General features: G+C 38.4%; 1 protein-coding gene across 1 annotated transcript in view; it reads left to right on the top strand.

Moving 5' to 3' along the window:
* Window positions 1-17,842, top strand: part of LOC149789865 (peroxisome proliferator-activated receptor delta-like) — a 53,863-nt gene extending 36,021 nt beyond the window's left edge. The window contains exons 3-8 of the mRNA XM_089971857.1: window positions 31-141; window positions 1,662-1,806; window positions 2,603-2,814; window positions 8,333-8,542; window positions 9,657-9,858; window positions 15,243-17,842. Coding sequence (XP_089827983.1) covers window positions 31-141; window positions 1,662-1,806; window positions 2,603-2,814; window positions 8,333-8,542; window positions 9,657-9,858; window positions 15,243-15,493 — 1,131 coding nt within the window. The 3' untranslated portion in view covers window positions 15,494-17,842. The remainder of the gene's footprint in view (window positions 1-30; window positions 142-1,661; window positions 1,807-2,602; window positions 2,815-8,332; window positions 8,543-9,656; window positions 9,859-15,242) is intronic.
* Window positions 17,843-18,073: the final 231 nt, after the last annotated feature.

Genomic DNA, 18,073 nt, shown 5'->3' with positions numbered 1-18,073 from the left:
AAATGATCAACTATGGCATTGTCTTGGCAGTCAACATCCAGGAAGCCCCTGTATACAGCGGAGTTACAAGTTATGTGTCGAATCTGTGGAGACCGAGCCTCTGGTTTTCATTACGGTGTTCACTCCTGTGAGGGATGCAAGGTGAGTCTGATCCCAAACTTCAAGTCTCGACATTTCTCAACTTCCTGTGTAAAATGTGAAACCAAATGCAAAACAGTTACATGATGTGGATCCACTCTGTTCTCTTGACCACCCAATAGATACACTTACCTGTTTAAGTATTTCATGATGGAAAATCCGAGTCCGTCGTGTTCACAATTGGCTGCAAGTAATAGCAGAATAAATACCAAGTACTATTTTCTCATTACATCATTAACTGTATATGATTGTATCTTTAGTTCTACATTTCTGCATTCTTAAAAGATATTTAAGTGTTACTGCAATAAATGTATAAGATAGATAGATAGATAGATGTTTCATGTTTGAAGCCTACACACTAAATGTTAATTAATTTCATGCCTGTACATTTTTCTGGTTTGGCGATGAAATTGATATTTTTGTCAGAACTTAAAATTATGAGTCGAGAAGGGTCTTATTACTGCATCAGACTGGCTGACCATTTGACCACTCTAGAAATGGTATTTGGGATCCGATTGTGTTAGTACTATATAATGCAGTTGCAGCATTTTGATGATGAGTAAATCAAGGAAATGTTTATGAGCTGATTTTGATCAAATTTCAGAAAGAGGGCTTATCATCAATATCTCGTACGAGATCTGTTTTATATTCATGAGGTCACCTTGAATCAGATTGTTTGAACATTTTACCACTCAAAAATGGTGTTTCTGATCCGATTTTGTCAAACTTAGTAGGTTAATATAATGAATATTTTGGATAAGTTTTATTATGAGCTAGACCTATTCCTATTAGTAAGGTGATATTGTATCTAATTGGCTGACGTTTTATTACATTTTAGATAATGTATGTTTATTGACTTGGACAAAACATGGTAAATAAGCCGATATCAAGATGATCCTTTCTAAGCATGTTAAAAAGGCTGACTGGTTGGCAACATATTAGCTACTCTATTTCTGATCAGATTTTGATCACACCTGTCAAATAATCTTGTACGATCAAAAATATGCATCAACTGCAGTATATTTAAATGAACATGTAGCTAAAAACAACTCTGGAGACGAAATTTCAACTTCTTAAATTGGTAAATGGTAAATAAACTTATAATACAATTATGTTAGGTGACATGTGCGAATAGAAATGAGAAGATATTGGATCTGATGTGTTGAGCTTGTTACACCTATAGAATTATTTATCAATTGATTTAGATAAAACCAGATAAATAGGTTTCTATCATTAATATTTTGGATAAGTTCGATTATGAGTGCGGCCTTTGCAGATTTACTATGCCTTTAGTTTTATAAACCGTTGTTATCAGATTATTGTAAATTAGGGGAATCCAGCATGATGTAAAATTTAGGAGATTGTTTCCATGAAGTTGTGTTCTTACAATACTATATTAGTCTGCTAAGTGAAATGAGTACCCATCTGTGTCTCTTGTTTTGTACAAGAGCTGTTTAGCTAGCATAAAGTGGACAAAACTAGTCTGTCAGTCCATTTTAGCTGATAATGTTTCTGATTTTCAGGGATTTTTCCGGCGCACCTTGAAAAAGAAGTTAGTGTACAAGCCGTGTCGTGAAGGTTCCAAGTGTAGAATCGATGCTGGGACACGAAACAAGTGTCAATACTGCCGCTACAAGAAATGTCTAAATGCCGGCATGTCACAGGATGGTCAGTACATAGCGACCTGAGCAGCGTCGGTCTGTTTGTATGTCTTGATGCAAAACTAAACAAGAAATTCAAAGATGATTGTGTTTCTTAGATTCATATTTCAGAAGGGTTGGCATCATATAGTACTGGATTTGAAAGGTTTAGTCTACTTGTCTTGGTATTGTTTCTTTTGAGAACACCATTCGCATGATTTATGCATCAACAGCAAGTTATTTGACTTACATGTAACTGTGTCAGACCTGTGAAATAATAATGGCTGCAGCATCTTTTCTGTTGACATTAAATTACATTAATATGGATGAAGTAATGGTACTATTACAGGTGGGGTGGAAGTGGATTATGCATGTGTCCTCTACTCTTCGAGTCAACTATAAACCAACGATTTTGTTTAAACAATAGGTTTGGATATTTTTGTTTGATCCTACACTATCCAAGTTGACGAAATTAAACACTTCTAAAAGATTATTTTCATTAATATTAACGGTTGGGCTAGGAGGGTAGTGGATTAAACTTTTTAATAAGGTGGAGTGAGCAAATCAAAGAGGACTAATCAAGAATGACTCATTAAAGGGAGTTAATCAAAGATGTCTAATCTAAGATAACTTTTCATAAGAACTTGCCAAAATTGTTTATAAATGTTGGAATGAGTTTATTATTAGACATGAGAGTATCATATGATAAATATGTCAATTTCAGGAACATCACTCTCACTTTTAAACTTGGATCCTTTTGGTTTGCAGATTATGAGCCCAGTTCAAGTTACAACCATTATCATTTACATCTTTGTCTTTTTCAGCCGTCAGGTTTGGGAGGATGCCTAAAACAGAACGTGAAAAACTTCAAGCTGACAGAGAAGAGCTTGTTCAGCTTTGTAGTAAACGGATTCTGGACCTCAGGTCGTTGTCAGATGTTATTAAAGCGTCATTTTACGATTGTTTTGATCGATATCCTGTGATCTCCAACTTCCTCATTGACAGGGTTTCCTTTGATTCTCTTACCACAGATAAGGTAATGCTTTACTTTTTTCTACCTCACAGCCTTTCAGTTTTGTTCGTGCACATGTTAATTAAACTGTTCTGCATTTTTAACAGGTATGCATCTAATGTCACTTAGATTTTAGCGTCGTCTTTTTCCCTACTGTGCGCATCAACAAGACGTACACAAGGCCGCGGACAATAAAAGATGCACGGTTTTCTTTTCAGTTTAACTCTAGGGCCAATTATCTGGATGCCTTATTTGTACGCTTGCTAAAATAGTCTCAGAATCCACCTAGCTTTTTCTTCTCGAAGAATGTGCCTTTCATTCTGACGTTGGATATAAGAAGTGTCCTTAACTAAGCTCGCCTTTGTCAGCCGTCATGCCGGCATCAGGGTTTATGTCATGAAACTACAACGCCGCTGCCTGTGATGTCAACAAGCTGCCTTCGTGAATAGCCCCCTTCTACTGCAAAGACGAAGACTCATTCAGGGGCACGATGAGAGAAAACACTGTCAATGAGATCGAGTTAAGACCTATGGAGTTCTTTAAAAGGAACCTTTTGGCATGCTCCTTCTGCGCATTGACCCTCCAGTGTCCTACCAGTTATCTACACCGCGATGTTACGAAACAGAACAGAAAAGAACAGAACAAAACTTTATTTTTATTTTTAAATCTCAGGCCACACATTGATGGCATATGAGAATACCACAACTGCTACACTATTGTAAGGCGACGTCACTAACATATGGAGATACAAATCACATCAAAGGTCAACATTTAGAATCATTGCAAGAAAAAACGTTCTGACGTAATGTGAGATCATTTGGGTCCATAAATGTAACATTGTTTGCTAGAGCACAACAATGTCTCTCAAGTAGTGTGCAAACGTTGTAAGAGAGAAAAAGCATATATCGTTGTTAAGTACGGAAAATGTGCGCTTACACAGCTAGCACAAAGACTGGTATTGTTTTCATTATTACAGTAACAAAATTGGCAACATTTTTGGTGAATTTTGCCATTATTGGTGGCAAATAAGGTTTGTAACTTGCCAAAAGATGGTACGTAGGTAGTTATTTGTGAAATTTGGACAAATAAACAAATAATGCCATTTTTATTACAATGATTACATTTTCGTGCTTCAAACAGTGTATATCCCAACGGGGAGTTTTTGATTAGAAGTCCCGAACTTTATTACTGGCAGATACTAATTGCTAGGTAACAGGAATAAGTAATTTTCCATATTCAGGTCTTCTGTTTAAGAATGGACGATACAGTTACCGACGATTGCCATTCCTTTATTAAAAGATCTTTTAAAGTTTCTGTTTTCATGCGTTTTGTTCCTTTCCGATTATTAATACATTCGTAATATAGGAGGTCAAGTCCTTGAACAGTTATCAGAGTGTTCCTTATGCTTCTCATCCATTTTTATACGTATTAGCGTTAGCATTGACCAGTTAAGAAGTATTTGATAATATTGTGTGCTTATTGTGGCATCTTTATGTTCAGTAAGCCGCCTGTCACGCTCAAACACGTATGGCCTTAGGCTACGTACTACTTCTGTGGAGATCAGTGTTGTTGTTATAGGGTTTAACGCCATTTTTCAGCACAAGATAAGATATACATGGCGGCCAGTATAACTGGTGGAGGAAGAACTCGAGAAAACTTTCTCACATACCCACATTGGCCGAGCCCGAGACTCGAACCCACACAGACAGAGGTGAGATGGCATTAGTCCGTAACGGTGAGCACTTTAGACCACTCAGCCACTCGGAGATCAATGAACCATATCCCAAACTTTAGAACCATGGTAAAAGAGGTGAGTGTCTTGATATTGAACAGCTACTACATCTGTTGGCGGCCAGACCGGAATGTACAATGACAATCACTAGTGAAAAACAATCACATCCGACCGGCCAGTTACCTATGCGGATATTAACGTGATGAGCCCTGAAGAGGTTACAAAAGCATTTGCCATATACGATGCTAAAATTGGGGGCAGGATGACTCTGTCACTAGGGTCGTCTCTGCTTAGCCTGTATACGACGGTCGTGAGCAACTTTCTGCCCATATACAACTGTAAGCGGCTTGCGATAGATTTTAAAAATGGTCTGCGCATCTGGGCGTCTTGGACAAGCATCAGCAGCCAGCCACCTCTGCTTAAGGTATGGCCCTGTACTAGCCCTAGTTGCAGCTGGTATAATAACATAAAGGCATGGTATAATAAAGCAGAAAAAAAAAACAAATATGCGACAGCAGGATCGCCAGCTCAACCAAAGACAGGAATTACATTAACTTCGTCAAAGCAGCTATCTCAGGAAGTGGCACAAGTCACTAATGTTAAACACCCCGCTAGAGCTGCTGCTGGTAAAAACATGCTGCGATGATGGAATAGCACCGGACTGAGAACAAAAATCCGGCACTGGTGCAACCATCGCTGCCTTTACTGGAGAGGTTAGATGTCTTGTTATGTCCTCAACGTAAGGCTTTGAGATGCATGTATAAGTGTGCGCAGACAGTGGTTGATATCGCCAGTCGTTACAAAGAGTCTCATCTCATTACCACAAAGGATGCTTCCAAAGCCCACGTCTGGTTGGCATGTATCTACAAGGGGAAGTGATTAAAATGATTTAGGTATAGGTTGACCCCGGTGGCGAGCTTATGTCTGCCATGTCGAGGCCATCGTCCACCGTGTGCAATGCATTGTGGATAGATTCAGTCGTGCACTAGCAGTGTGGCTGTTTAGGAACTAGTACGCCCAGGAGATGATATCTTCAGTGGAAACTACAGATAGCAACACTTGAATGTGTAACACTGAGGGGGTACGACGGCTGTCTGCTGTTGTGGCGGCCTTAAACGGTGAGATGAATTCAAAAATGCAGTTGATGCTATTCGTGAAACTGCTGTGCTGGCTGTGTCTGCGGTGTCTGTGACGCAGGCAATTGGCCTGGTAGAGAAACGTCTACCCTCAAGTACCCGGTGTTGTACCTATATGCGAAAGAATAGATGGAAGGAGGACAACGTCGTGCCACCGATATTGTGTAGTCCTCAGTTATATGCAGGTTAGTATATTCGTTTGTTTAAGACCAGCTCGGCTGTACTATATTATCTGCTAAACTCCAACGGCGCAGACAGTACGCTCGCAGTTGCGTGTAAATGGCTGCTGATTTAGCCTTTTGACGAATAACTACAACTAGACCGGGTCCTCAGAGTGCATACACGTCACCAAGGTTGAAATTAATTTTTTGGAACGCTTGCGCTTTCTAACAAAGCTTATGCAGCCTCTGTTTTGCAGTTACTTTCCAAACAGATGAACCTGAAATCCGTACAGCAGTTTGTTTCTGTTGCTTAAGATGAAACAGGTCGTCGATATTTTGCAGGTTTGCAACGCGACCACGTGCATTTTCTTGCTGCGACAAGTTTCTTTCCGATAGTATTGGGGATTTCCTGTTAAGTAGGCTCCAGCTTAATCTCAGCCCCCACAGCTGGTGGCGCTGAGATACGCTAGAGTTGAAATAACATTCCAGACGGGATACAACTAAATAATTAGATTGGATTATTAGAAGTTGTTATCGGCAATCCATACCTTGCCTGGGTTTTTAAAGGTAAGACCCTGGGAGCTGAGTATCTCCTCGTAAATAACCCTGTCGGATTTAAGGTACATAGTTTTTTAAGGTTTTTAAATGCCTTGTCCTTCGCGCGATATTCTTCCTCCACCTATTTGTAGTGGCTCTCGCACGCAGTCAGTTGTGAGAGTCTCTCCGGCGATGGGCAGGGTTTGGTCCTGCTCCTCACAGCAGACGATATGTACACTCCACTTCTCAATCAACCTGAGAAAGATCTCGAAAATGGAACCTAGAACTGTGCAAATTTGGTTAAATGATGACCCGATCACTGAATGTTTGCCCATGCGTTCTGGTTTCTACTCTTTTTGGCCTTCCGACTAAGAAGCCGTGGCAAAAGGGTTCCTTTGCACAGTAGGCCTTGATGCCCTCCGGCTGGGCCAGGTGCACGGACTAGATATAACTTCAAGTCAGTTGAGACCGGCACACTCTCGCCGGCAGGGTTAATACCCACGGGCACCTACCGCTCTAAGTTTATGATAATAGACATGAAGTGCGTCGCTATCCGGACACAACCAAGTAAGACCACATGCTTACCACTCTGCCGCATAGGCCACTCCCATGCAGTCAAGATATTCCCGAAACTTTCGCAGTGTTTGGCGGTTCCTGGGATAATGGGGTCGGAACGCAGATAATGCCTCATATCATTTTACCACTAAGCAGTGTGCGTTATGCACTGTGTCTTCAATGGGCTGGAATCTTTATGGCGAGACAGATGTTTCAGACAATACAATTGTCTCTTTAGCGCATTTTGTACCAGTTGCTCGCAATCCATTTCGTAAATCGCGCCATAATTTCTTTTACTTGCGCCGAAGCTTGCCCTTACTTTGTCGTTAAAACACACCCGACATAGCTTTGGAACTGTATAAGTCCTCTGTTCACATTGACGGCATGGAAGTGTCAGCACGTTCTGTTTTCCGTTTTTGCATGTAGTACACTTGATTTTTGCTGATATTTTGAAAATCTGTTATCGCTGTAGAACTTCTGCTACGCGGTTTTTGAAAATAAATCGTTTAAAGTTTTATATGTTTTAGTAACAGTGACCATATTTTACATTGGATTGGCATTATTTTAACAAAAGTTGAAACGTGTTAAATATCCCATGACGATTTATGTCAAGATGTGTCAAGATGTGTTCAATAGTCATTTAAATGCTTTCCCGTTTTTAATAACGGCAGTTTTCTATTGTTAGTAATGGATTGGATCTTAAAGGCGGAACAGCGTCGTTTGTGTAAATGCGAATGGTCTTCCTGTGAACATGCTTTCTTTCAAATTTGATCAAATGCTGTGCACAAGATTTTGAAAAGACGTTATTGAATATTTTATTAACCGTGGCCATATTTCATTGTGGAATATATTTGAACGCTATTCGTACTAGAATATTCTTTTCAAACTTTGGGCAAAACATTATTTGAGTGTTTTTTTGGATGTTTAAAATAGCAATTGTTCGCCGACGCATGACAGACGCAAGGCCATGACATTAGCTGAGTTTGACCTTATCACCAGGAGAGCTTTAACACCGTTCATTAGGATCTGAAAGAAAGCATCCTGACTGACGGCATTTTAAGTTGGTACAAATGACACGTATCAAATATTCAGTCAATAAATTAAGCAAGCAGTCATTTGTATTTATAATTATCCAACACAATGTGAAGAAATGTTGGCAGAAAGCCTCCTACAAACCAATAAGTAGATGTTTTGCTCTTTTGCATTCGGCATTTAGGCACATGACAACAGGTAAGCTATCGCAGACCAGATTTTGCCTCTTGTTGGTGTATATCTCCATTTTTATCACCAAAGTGTATTGTACCAATATAATACTACTCAGGTTAGTCTCATGATCAAAACCTAATCAGGCAGACACGTCTTATAACCTCGTTCATGTATACAGACGTACTTATCCTACTGGATTTCTATCACTTTTTCAGCTTTCGCCTGGACAAACATTATTTACCAATACCCTAGATTCGGAAACATTCAAGAAGAAGGAAGTCTTTAAGTGTTTCCAGGAGATTGCCGTGCCAGTACTGGAGGGGACAGTTAAATTCGCCAGGAGGATTCCAGACTTCTCCACACTAACTATGGCAGAGCAGATATCCCTGATGAAACAAAACTCATACTGTGTAACATTAATATTGGTGGGTTTCTCTTAGTGTTTACTCAGTAGGTTGTCATCTATCAAGCTTGAAAGCAAATATAATACCCTGAGAAATTGTTATAAACGGCATCATACCATATGTATGTCAGCTTAGTGTTACCCATGTTTGACTCTCATATCCCATACCATTACAATAAATCCATTGCGAACCTAATTTCCACTTAACATTTAAAGAGCTTAATGTATTAAAGCCAAATTCAGTATGGTGCTTTATATTTACAGGACGCAGGTCAAGTTAGAATTTGGGTATTTTTGGACAAAATCTAGCAGAGTTATAGCCTGACTTACAAGTTTTCCTTTCAGTAGCATCATATTGTTAGAACATCCTTTTCCTATGGACACATTTCTAGCTTTCTTTTTTCCACTATTTCATTGTTGCACGACTTTCGTCATGGAGTACAAGGACGGTACAAAATAAGTTTTCAAAGATTCCTTATCCTCTTGACACTGTCGACTGTTTTAGGCACATACAATAAAAGTGTATAACATATGCACCATTCATTATAAGAACTTGTTCCCAAATACCCCAATTATTTTATATCTCTCGCTTGAGTTCGTTAAGATTCTTCCTTTTCGTGATCTTGTTATTTTAGCTATTAAATTACTAGGTAATAAGAGCCATGTAAGCTTACGGTATGATCTGCCCTGTATTAACATCCGCTGTTTTCTTGTTCTTCTAAAGATTATCATGCCTAAAATTGTTAAATTTGGGGAACAAGCAGTTGTAAAATAATTTCAATAACTTTTAAACAAAGGCAACAATAAACACTAAACCCACAAAAACAACCTCCAAGAAAATTAATTTAATACGACTTTTGTTAAAATCAGTCTGCTAAAGCAGTCTTGATCAGATTTGACTAGAAACATCTGAGTCCGATCATACCACGTGTTAAAAGATACCATGTCTCTGAAGACGTTTTTTGTTATATTGAATTCATCCGACTATACGCCTACTTTATAAACCAATCACCAGTTTTTATCACAATTTGGCAAATTGTCTTCTAGAACCCACTAGTGATTAGCCCACCACACTTTTCTTCACATTTGCAAGATAGGCACTTAATCAATATGTTCTAATATTTCTTTTTTTTCAGCTGCATGTTCTATTTGAGGATAAAACTCTTTATTTATGTGGAAGACAGCCAATGTTGAGTGTAACAAAAAGCAAGGAAGAGTATATGTGTTTGGAAGCAGAATGGTTATTCGAAGGAATATTTTCCATTGCTCAGAAACTATTGTCAATGCATCTCACACTGGTAGAAGTGGCGCTTTACAGTGCAGCAGTCCTACTCCTGGGTAAGCATTCAGTCCTTTTAGACCACTATCATTTGTGTTTGTTTTAATCTTCACCACCACCACCTGCACCTTCCTTTTATAGTCATGTACAGCAGTTCACTCATCACTTGCATTATGTATCATTTGTAAACAGTATGTTCGTCATGTGAGTATAATTTCGCACATGTTCTATAAAGGAGTAGCATAAAATGGGCGTTTGATACCGTCTGATCAGTTTCGGTCCCCAGGCCTGTAATCCTCTCCATTATTCGAGAACATATTTTAACTGTGAAATTTTTGCAGACGTTTGCTTCTATGATTGTAACCTGCGTGATGTCGGTAAAGCCGTCTACGTTGACAACACGTAAGTGATTCACTGTTAAAGAAATGCATTAGGCTATTATGTAACTCCCTAAGAAACCATACAATCTGATGCATATAGTATTGTGAAAGAATTCGCCTCTTTGGGTAATGCTGGAATTAACTTACCAAATAATGGTGTATTTGTAACGCCAACGAAAAGAGTAAACCATTATTTATCCTAAATGCGTCAAACTGATTCGTCAAAGAGACCCGAAAGAGTTTTTTTATTTTTTTATTTTTCAAAGGCGTGACCGTAGCATCATGATAAATTCTCTGGGTTAAGGATTGAGTTGGAGCGCACACGACGAAAACTTGGTGAAGACTATAATTTAACTCCAGAAAAGTCAGTATTTGATAGTGTACAATAATACTTTAAATAGCCACTGGCGTTGACAGCGAAGATCATCGCAATTAGAGAAATGCCCTCATTATTAATATACAGATAGCATCCACACTAACTGCCTTTGAGGAAAAAATGCTAAGGAATATACAACGAGGTAGAAGCAATCCAGCTAGCCCTACATGAGAAGTTTACTAAAAATATTTTTGGGCATTGGAAATATGTTCGAGAAATCCATGGCGTATATGTATAAGTGGCTTAATGCGTTTGACGTTGGTGGATGTAGTTATTGTTGATGTGGGTTTAACGCCACATTATCACACGATAGACTATACATTGCGGCCAGTGCAACTAGTGGAGGAAGAACCCTGAAAAACATCGGTAAGAAACTCATATCCACAGGAAGCTAATGGCAAGCTTTCTCTCATACTGGAAGGAAGACCTCTCAGTAGGCGCTTCGAACCAAAAAAATTGATTCCAGCCGCAATCGTACGAAACTCGTCACAAATGTACAATTGGCACAGATTTAAAGCACATAGAGGAAATGCATGAGGATGTCGGAGAGGTAATCGAGAAACGTCCACAAGAACAACCATCCGTGTACCAATCTAATTTGTTAACACCAATTAAGAAATTTAACGAGGACGCACGGTAGATGATCCCTGAGAACCTGCTGCGGTTTGCTGCCAAAGATTTAAAGGCGTTATATTGGAGCATGAACTACCCGCGGATAAACACCTAGGGTGGATTTAAAAGGGAATGGGGTCCCCTGGTGGCCGAGTGGTCTAAAACGCTCGCCATTACTGATTACTGACATCTCATTTCTGTCAGCGTTTGTCCCAATCTCTAGCTTGGCCTATGTGGGTATGTGAGAGAGCATGCCAGTAAGTTTCAGTGGGTCTTTGGTTCTCCAGGGTTTTTCTGGGCTCCTCCTCCACCAGTTATACTGGCCACCAAGTATAGCCTAGTATGTATTGAAAAAATGTCGTTAAATAAGGTAGAGGATTAAGTTAAAAGAAAATATACCTTTATAAGCGGATCTTGATAAGATTATTAACTCATGTAAACGGTCCAGAATAGATCAAGCTATACTAAGATAATTTTATCCGTACACAAAAAAAAAATATTGGAAAAAGTTATTGAGCTCGTTTTCTAGGGGATGATCTGCCCCCAAAAGAGTATGTGCGTCTCGCAGACGTGGACGATGAAGTCGTCTTTTTCTAATATTACTCTCCACTGACGGATGCTGGACCCTCTCATTAAGACATACATGTGTCCAGGCGTGGAAAACCTCGGGGTCAGGAAACCCGTGGAACCTTTGGTGATTCATGCAAACAAATGCGCCTCACGTGCAGGGTTCATTTAGAGATTCAAATGTGTGTCGGTTGACGAGGAACAAATCAGTGAACTCGTATACAGGATGGAAACACTCGGGGGATTGGTTCACGCTGGCAACCACTCGCAAGAAGTCATCAATGAGTTTACTTCAATTTGTCAGTGGTTGCTCACCAACGACATCATAGATTCAAAGACGTTTCGCTCGTTTATGCATCAACTCATTGAAGACATCGATGCTGTATATACCGCCATCAATAATTTCTGAGACGCCTCACATTCGTCGCGAAATCAAGGATACGATGCAACACGCCGTTGGAAATACAACTCACAGCGCCATCTCGACAATTACAATCTCACCATCACAACGATTAAAATATCGGCAACCAAACCAAACTTAAGTTATATTGATATGAGAGAGAAACTTCTTATGGCGTCTAGTTGGTCCTAACTGAAAATGGTGCTGATCTGATCTAGCATTTAATACCTCCGTCATGGCAGTCACTTGGAAATATTTTCTATTTCAGTTTCTTCGAAATTTATGGTTGTATAGATAAAGGGCTTGCTCTGAAAGCCTTCTTATAATGGCTAGTTGATCTAACATAATACCTTTCAATCTACCCCCCCCCCCCCAACATAGCAACCATGTAGAGTATCTTCCGAATTTGGTTATCGCTACTTTCCCTCAACAGATTGTGGTATCAACAGTATTTTGTCACTGAACAGTTTCTCGTGATTTGTAGTTGGTTCCAAATGAAAATGATGCCAATCATACCTCTAATGTGGTTTTCATGTCCGCCGTCTTGAAACTCACACTGGTATTTCTCTCTAATGGATAGTCGTATCGACACGGGATTTTCTCTCAATATCTTATTTCGATATGTACTTTGTTCTTCCTGAGGATGGTGCTGATCCGACCTCCAATATGGCCATGATGGTGGACATCTTGAAAATGTTGTTGACAATATTTCTCCTGAACGGACGATTTCATCTACTTAGGGTTTTGATAGAAAACTTCCTATGGTGCATATTGTTGTCACATTTCCTCCTGTACAGATGGTCTTATTTATTTGTGGCTTTTCACAGAAAGATTTATTATGATATCATGTTGATTCAAGATGGTGGGCCTGGCGTCAATTTTGCAAATAAAATTATAGCTACTCCGGTCGAAGGAATGGTCACACTGACATGGGTCTGTTCTTGGACCTGTCCTCTTCACTCTGTACACTCATTCGCTCTCAAGTGTCATAGATCATCATCCAGTGTCTCACCAATTGTACGCTGATGACACCCAAATATACAAATCTAGCCACCCAGCTGAAGTTGATGCTACCATCCAAGGTGTAGAGAGGTGCATTTCTAATGTGAAATAATGAATTACATGTAACCAGCTGCAGATGAATGATAATAAAACTGAGGCCATTCTGATCACAACACAAAGACTTTCTCATTCACATCCTTTACCTCAAACAATAAATATCAGAAACGCCAACATTAAATTCACACAATCAGTACGAAACCTAGGTGTTACTCTGGACGGTACTCTCACATTGCACCAACATGTCATGAACATATGCAAGGCTGCATATCTTGAGCTGAGACACATCAGCTCAATTCGCAAATATCTTTCAGTTGATGCCACTAAAACACTTGTGTGTTCATTAGTACTTTCAAGACTGGACTATTGTAACTCAGTTATGTCTGGTTCATCTCAATATCTACTCCAGAAACTTCAAAAAGTTCAAAACACAGCTGCTCGGATCATACTTTGAGTACCACGATCAGAGCACACCTTCTCGCTGCTCTGTATCCTACACTGGCTATCCATTCCATCCAGAATTAAACACAAACTTTGTTCTCTGTGCTACGTTTCACTGTCGGACTCTAGTCCAACATACCTATCCGATCTCACCCACGTGTACACACCAGCAAGATACTTACGCTCCTCTTCTGACAATCGTATACTCATTATTTCCACTATGAAAACAAAGTCATATGGACAGCGTTCTTTTGCATACCAGGGTCCAGCAACGTGGAATGAATTGCCCACTGAACTTAGACACAAAGATCCAGTGATAACATTCAAGAGGGCTCTCAAAACTCACTTATTTCGACTGCAAGAACAAACTTAAAGACCTAATAATGTTTCCTACCTGAAATATTCTCAGCATGTTTGTTATTTTTTAATGTTTTTCTAATTTCAAGGTATTTGTTTTTGTAATAATATTAGTATATTTTTTTATTATCTTATAGGTGTTGTCTAATGTTGTAAAGCACTTTGAGATTCTAAAGATTAGGCGCTATACAAAGTCTTCATTATTATTATTATTATCATTATGGGATCCTCTTTGCACTTTTCCTACTATATACATTTGGTCCTAAATAAAACTTATGCTGATTAGACTATTCAAAGTATCGGACACAACAGCCATTCTGACTAAAGCTAATTCTCCTGAACTGGACACAACAGACATTCTGACTAAAGCTAATTCTCCTGAACTGATGGTTATACGAACATGGTTTTGGTTGGGTTTTTTTCAAAGCACTTATTTCTTTCAGCATGTGTTTGTTCCTACATTAAAATGATGCTGATCCAGCCTCCAAAATGACTGCACTGATGGCATGTTGAAATGACTGCCTTGATGGCATATTGAAATGACTGCCTTGATGGCATATTAAAATGACTGCACTGATGGCATATTTAAATGCCTGCATTGATGGCATATTTAAATGACTGCCTTGATGGCATATTAAAATGACTGCCTTGATGGCATATTAAAATGACTGCCTTGATGGCATATTAAAATGACTGCACTGATGGCATATTTAAATGACTGCACTGATGGCATATTTAAAATGTGTATGCATCTGCTTTTCCAGAACAGATGGTTGCATTGTTGGTGATATCCCTAAAGCAGTATATAGATGGACATACATAAAACAAGTCCTCTACGATGACATCATAGAGGTTCTCTCGAAAATAAATGTACTGAACGAAAATTGTAGTTGACATTTTACCAATATTTAATTTAACTTGCATACATTCACAATTGATATTTGTCACATAATGGTTGACAATAACTGTAAATCATCGTTAAGTATCGTTAAGTACATGAAATACTATCTCATTTAACATTATTTGCAACGCTGTAAAAAAAATCGTATCTTGTCTCACTTGAAGGATTTCAAGAGAAAGGTAAAAATGATGCTATTAAAATACAGGAGATCCCAACGAACCAGACTATATTATATATATTATTTTTCTGTTCTTTATATCAGTTTTAAACTCATATCCTTCTACGTAACATTGTTTAAAGTGAAAGTCCATCACATTTAATCTTTCCTTTTGTGTGTGTGTGTGTTACAGAGTCCCCATTCCTGGAGTCCAGACATACAGTAGAAAACTTACAGATGGAACTTCTTCATTCGTTGAGACTGGAACTCAAACACAACCACCCCAGAGAAAAGCTGATGTTTCCTCGACTGCTTGTTCTTATACCCCAGTTGGTCCAAATCGCTGAATTATTCCGGCAAAATCTGAAAGACAATATTTATGATATATCACAGGACTTCTCTAATACACATCCTTTATTTGTGGAAATATTTGAACTTAAGTGAAAATTTGCTTTCTTCCAATACCTGATTAACTTTTGTATGTCGTATTTCACGGTTAATTAGAATGATGAGGTATTGATATTAATATGACTTATTTAGGATTCATTTTAAAATCCTCACAGGTTGTCCAGAAGACTCCAGTCAACCATTCATGAGGGTGTTGTGGTTATTTCATATAAACAAAAGATGAAGTAAATTGTATATCACTGTAACTTATTCGTTTATTCGTACATCATCACCTTACATAACCTTAAGCCCCAATCCCGCCGTTCATCATAAATTCTACCTTTCTTCCAATCTAACTTTAGTTTGTAAGGAAGGAAATGAATTGTTAAACAAAAATCACATCTGACAAAAACTGTTCTTTGAAATAATCAAGATGTTAGGTTTAAACGACATTCAAATACTCAGTTTAGAATTAAGAGGTACCACCCCCCTAATTCAATCAACGAAGTCGGTCTAATTTTTTCCGGGAGTGCTCCAAAACTAGTGATGAGATACATTCGATAAAATCCGTTAGTGACTAATATAATAACACCAGCATTAGCACGTAGCGCACAAATTGATACGAGATGGAATGAAAAGAGGCAGGTCCGCTTTTTAAAAGATGAAAATAAGTCTCGGGTGAATATTGGTGATCAGATGGGGCACTCAGATACTTTGAAGCGCGACTTTGGCTGACAATAATCGGATCTTTTAGTAATCGTGTGAAAAATAGAATGGATTCTCAGTTTGAGGGAGTTTTTACGTGCTCATAATTTGATGAAACGTCGATGTTATCTAGTTTTAGTGGAACCCAGTGATGTTAAATACCAATTTCTTTCATGATCCTGTATTGTAAAATGATTTGGCATCACGAACTTTTTTGCAAGTAACGGCGGCATTGGCGGCAACTAAATGGATTATCATCTTTTAACCCATTTTCAAGCCGAGTGAAGGAAAAAAACGGTACAGGTGCTGTTATGCACACATAGGAACCAGTAAGTCTGTTGCTACGTAGCCTGTTGTTCCAGTATGTCTATCAGGATGCAATAGTTCCTAAAGCACGTCATGGCATTTTTTTTGTAAATATGTGCGAATCAGTATTTAAAAAAGAATTTAAAAAACCTCACGCAGACCCTTTAACATATTGTATATTTATATTAATTTTCTAAAAAGCAGTTTGAATCATTTTTTAAATATCTGAGTATAAAATAAATATATTAAAATATTTGTGCGTTTTCATATTGTTGTGTTGAGGATCACAAGCTTGCATCAAAGTACGTAGGACTTTCCTTCAAATCACTGTAAACACTATAATCTCTAAGCAGTGTTGAAGTTGTGCTCCGTTTTTATTACTGATTTTCTAAAAATTTCCTGTCTGTCTGTAAATTTGTGTTTCCGGAGCATAATTCTGAAGCATGTACCATTTAGATAGTTAGACGAACTTTGATACACGTGTCAAGCAGGTTTGTATATTTGCCTTTTGATATTTGGAATTGCTTGTACTCCATATTTTGTGTTGCCATGGAACAAAGAGTGGTATAACTAGTATAAAAGTTGAGAGTAATACAAAAAGCTAATTTCAGTAGGAGTCTTTGAATAAACGAGGGACTGGGCGATACGCAGTCTCAAGATAACTCTTGTAGTTGTTGTTGTTGTTGGGTTTAACGCCATTTTTTCAGCACACGATAGGCTATGCATGGTGGCCACTATTAATGGTGGAGGAAGAACCCGGAAAAACCACCGACCCACGAGAAGCTACTAGAAAGCTTTCTCACATACCCACATTGGCCGAATCCTAGACTCGAACCCACGCAGACAGAGGTGAGATGGCAGTGATCCGTAACGGTGAGAGCTTTAGACCACTCGGCCACTCGGGGCCCTTAACTATTGTAGTAATATTGCCAGTACAACGGTTCTACATTTAAAACAAGAATTATCTCGAGCAACCATATATTTATTTCCTTTACACAAGAACAATGGTCTATTAAGTAACCTTTTATGACAGCTCGGTATACTGTCTAGTGTCTAAATTGACACAAGGATGCCTCGCACCCCCACCCCAGAGTTGAATGAAAGATAACTACTACTTAAACATTATTGTTATTTATTTATTTCACTAAACTTTAGCTTCTTTTCAAGAAACCACTTTTTTGTACACATTAGCAAAGATGTCATGTGATGATTTGCCTTTCAATGTGCACACTTACTGAACATTAAGTAACACTTTACCAACAGTTTTAATGTGAATCAAAACATCATAACCTGAGAAGATAAATTTTGCTAAAAAGATATCTCGAGCTGAATTTCTAGAAATATGTTAGAAATGAAAACATGTTCCGCTAATAAATCCTAGATTATTTAATATCATTTTGTGTCAAACTTTTATTTCCAGCTAGCCTAGGTGGAAGCTGGACACAGCAATATTTTTGTCATCCGTGTGCGAGTGCATTTCTACATCCAGCTGTCTACATTCTAGATTACACCCATTATATCTTCTTTTGTCGAGCTCATTGTTGAAATATATTTCATTTTAGCTAAATGGAATTCGACCTTGAAAAAATTGGGTACCTTTTATTTATATCGCTTAACTACCAAAAT

The sequence above is a fragment of the Sinohyriopsis cumingii genome, chromosome 10 (assembly GCF_028554795.1).
Source record: "Sinohyriopsis cumingii isolate HCF-2022 chromosome 10, ASM2855479v2, whole genome shotgun sequence".
In the NCBI taxonomy this organism is placed as follows: Eukaryota; Metazoa; Mollusca; class Bivalvia; order Unionida; family Unionidae; genus Sinohyriopsis; species Sinohyriopsis cumingii.
The sequence above is the reverse complement of the archived record's forward strand: the minus strand, read 5'-3'. Positions and strand labels throughout refer to the sequence as shown.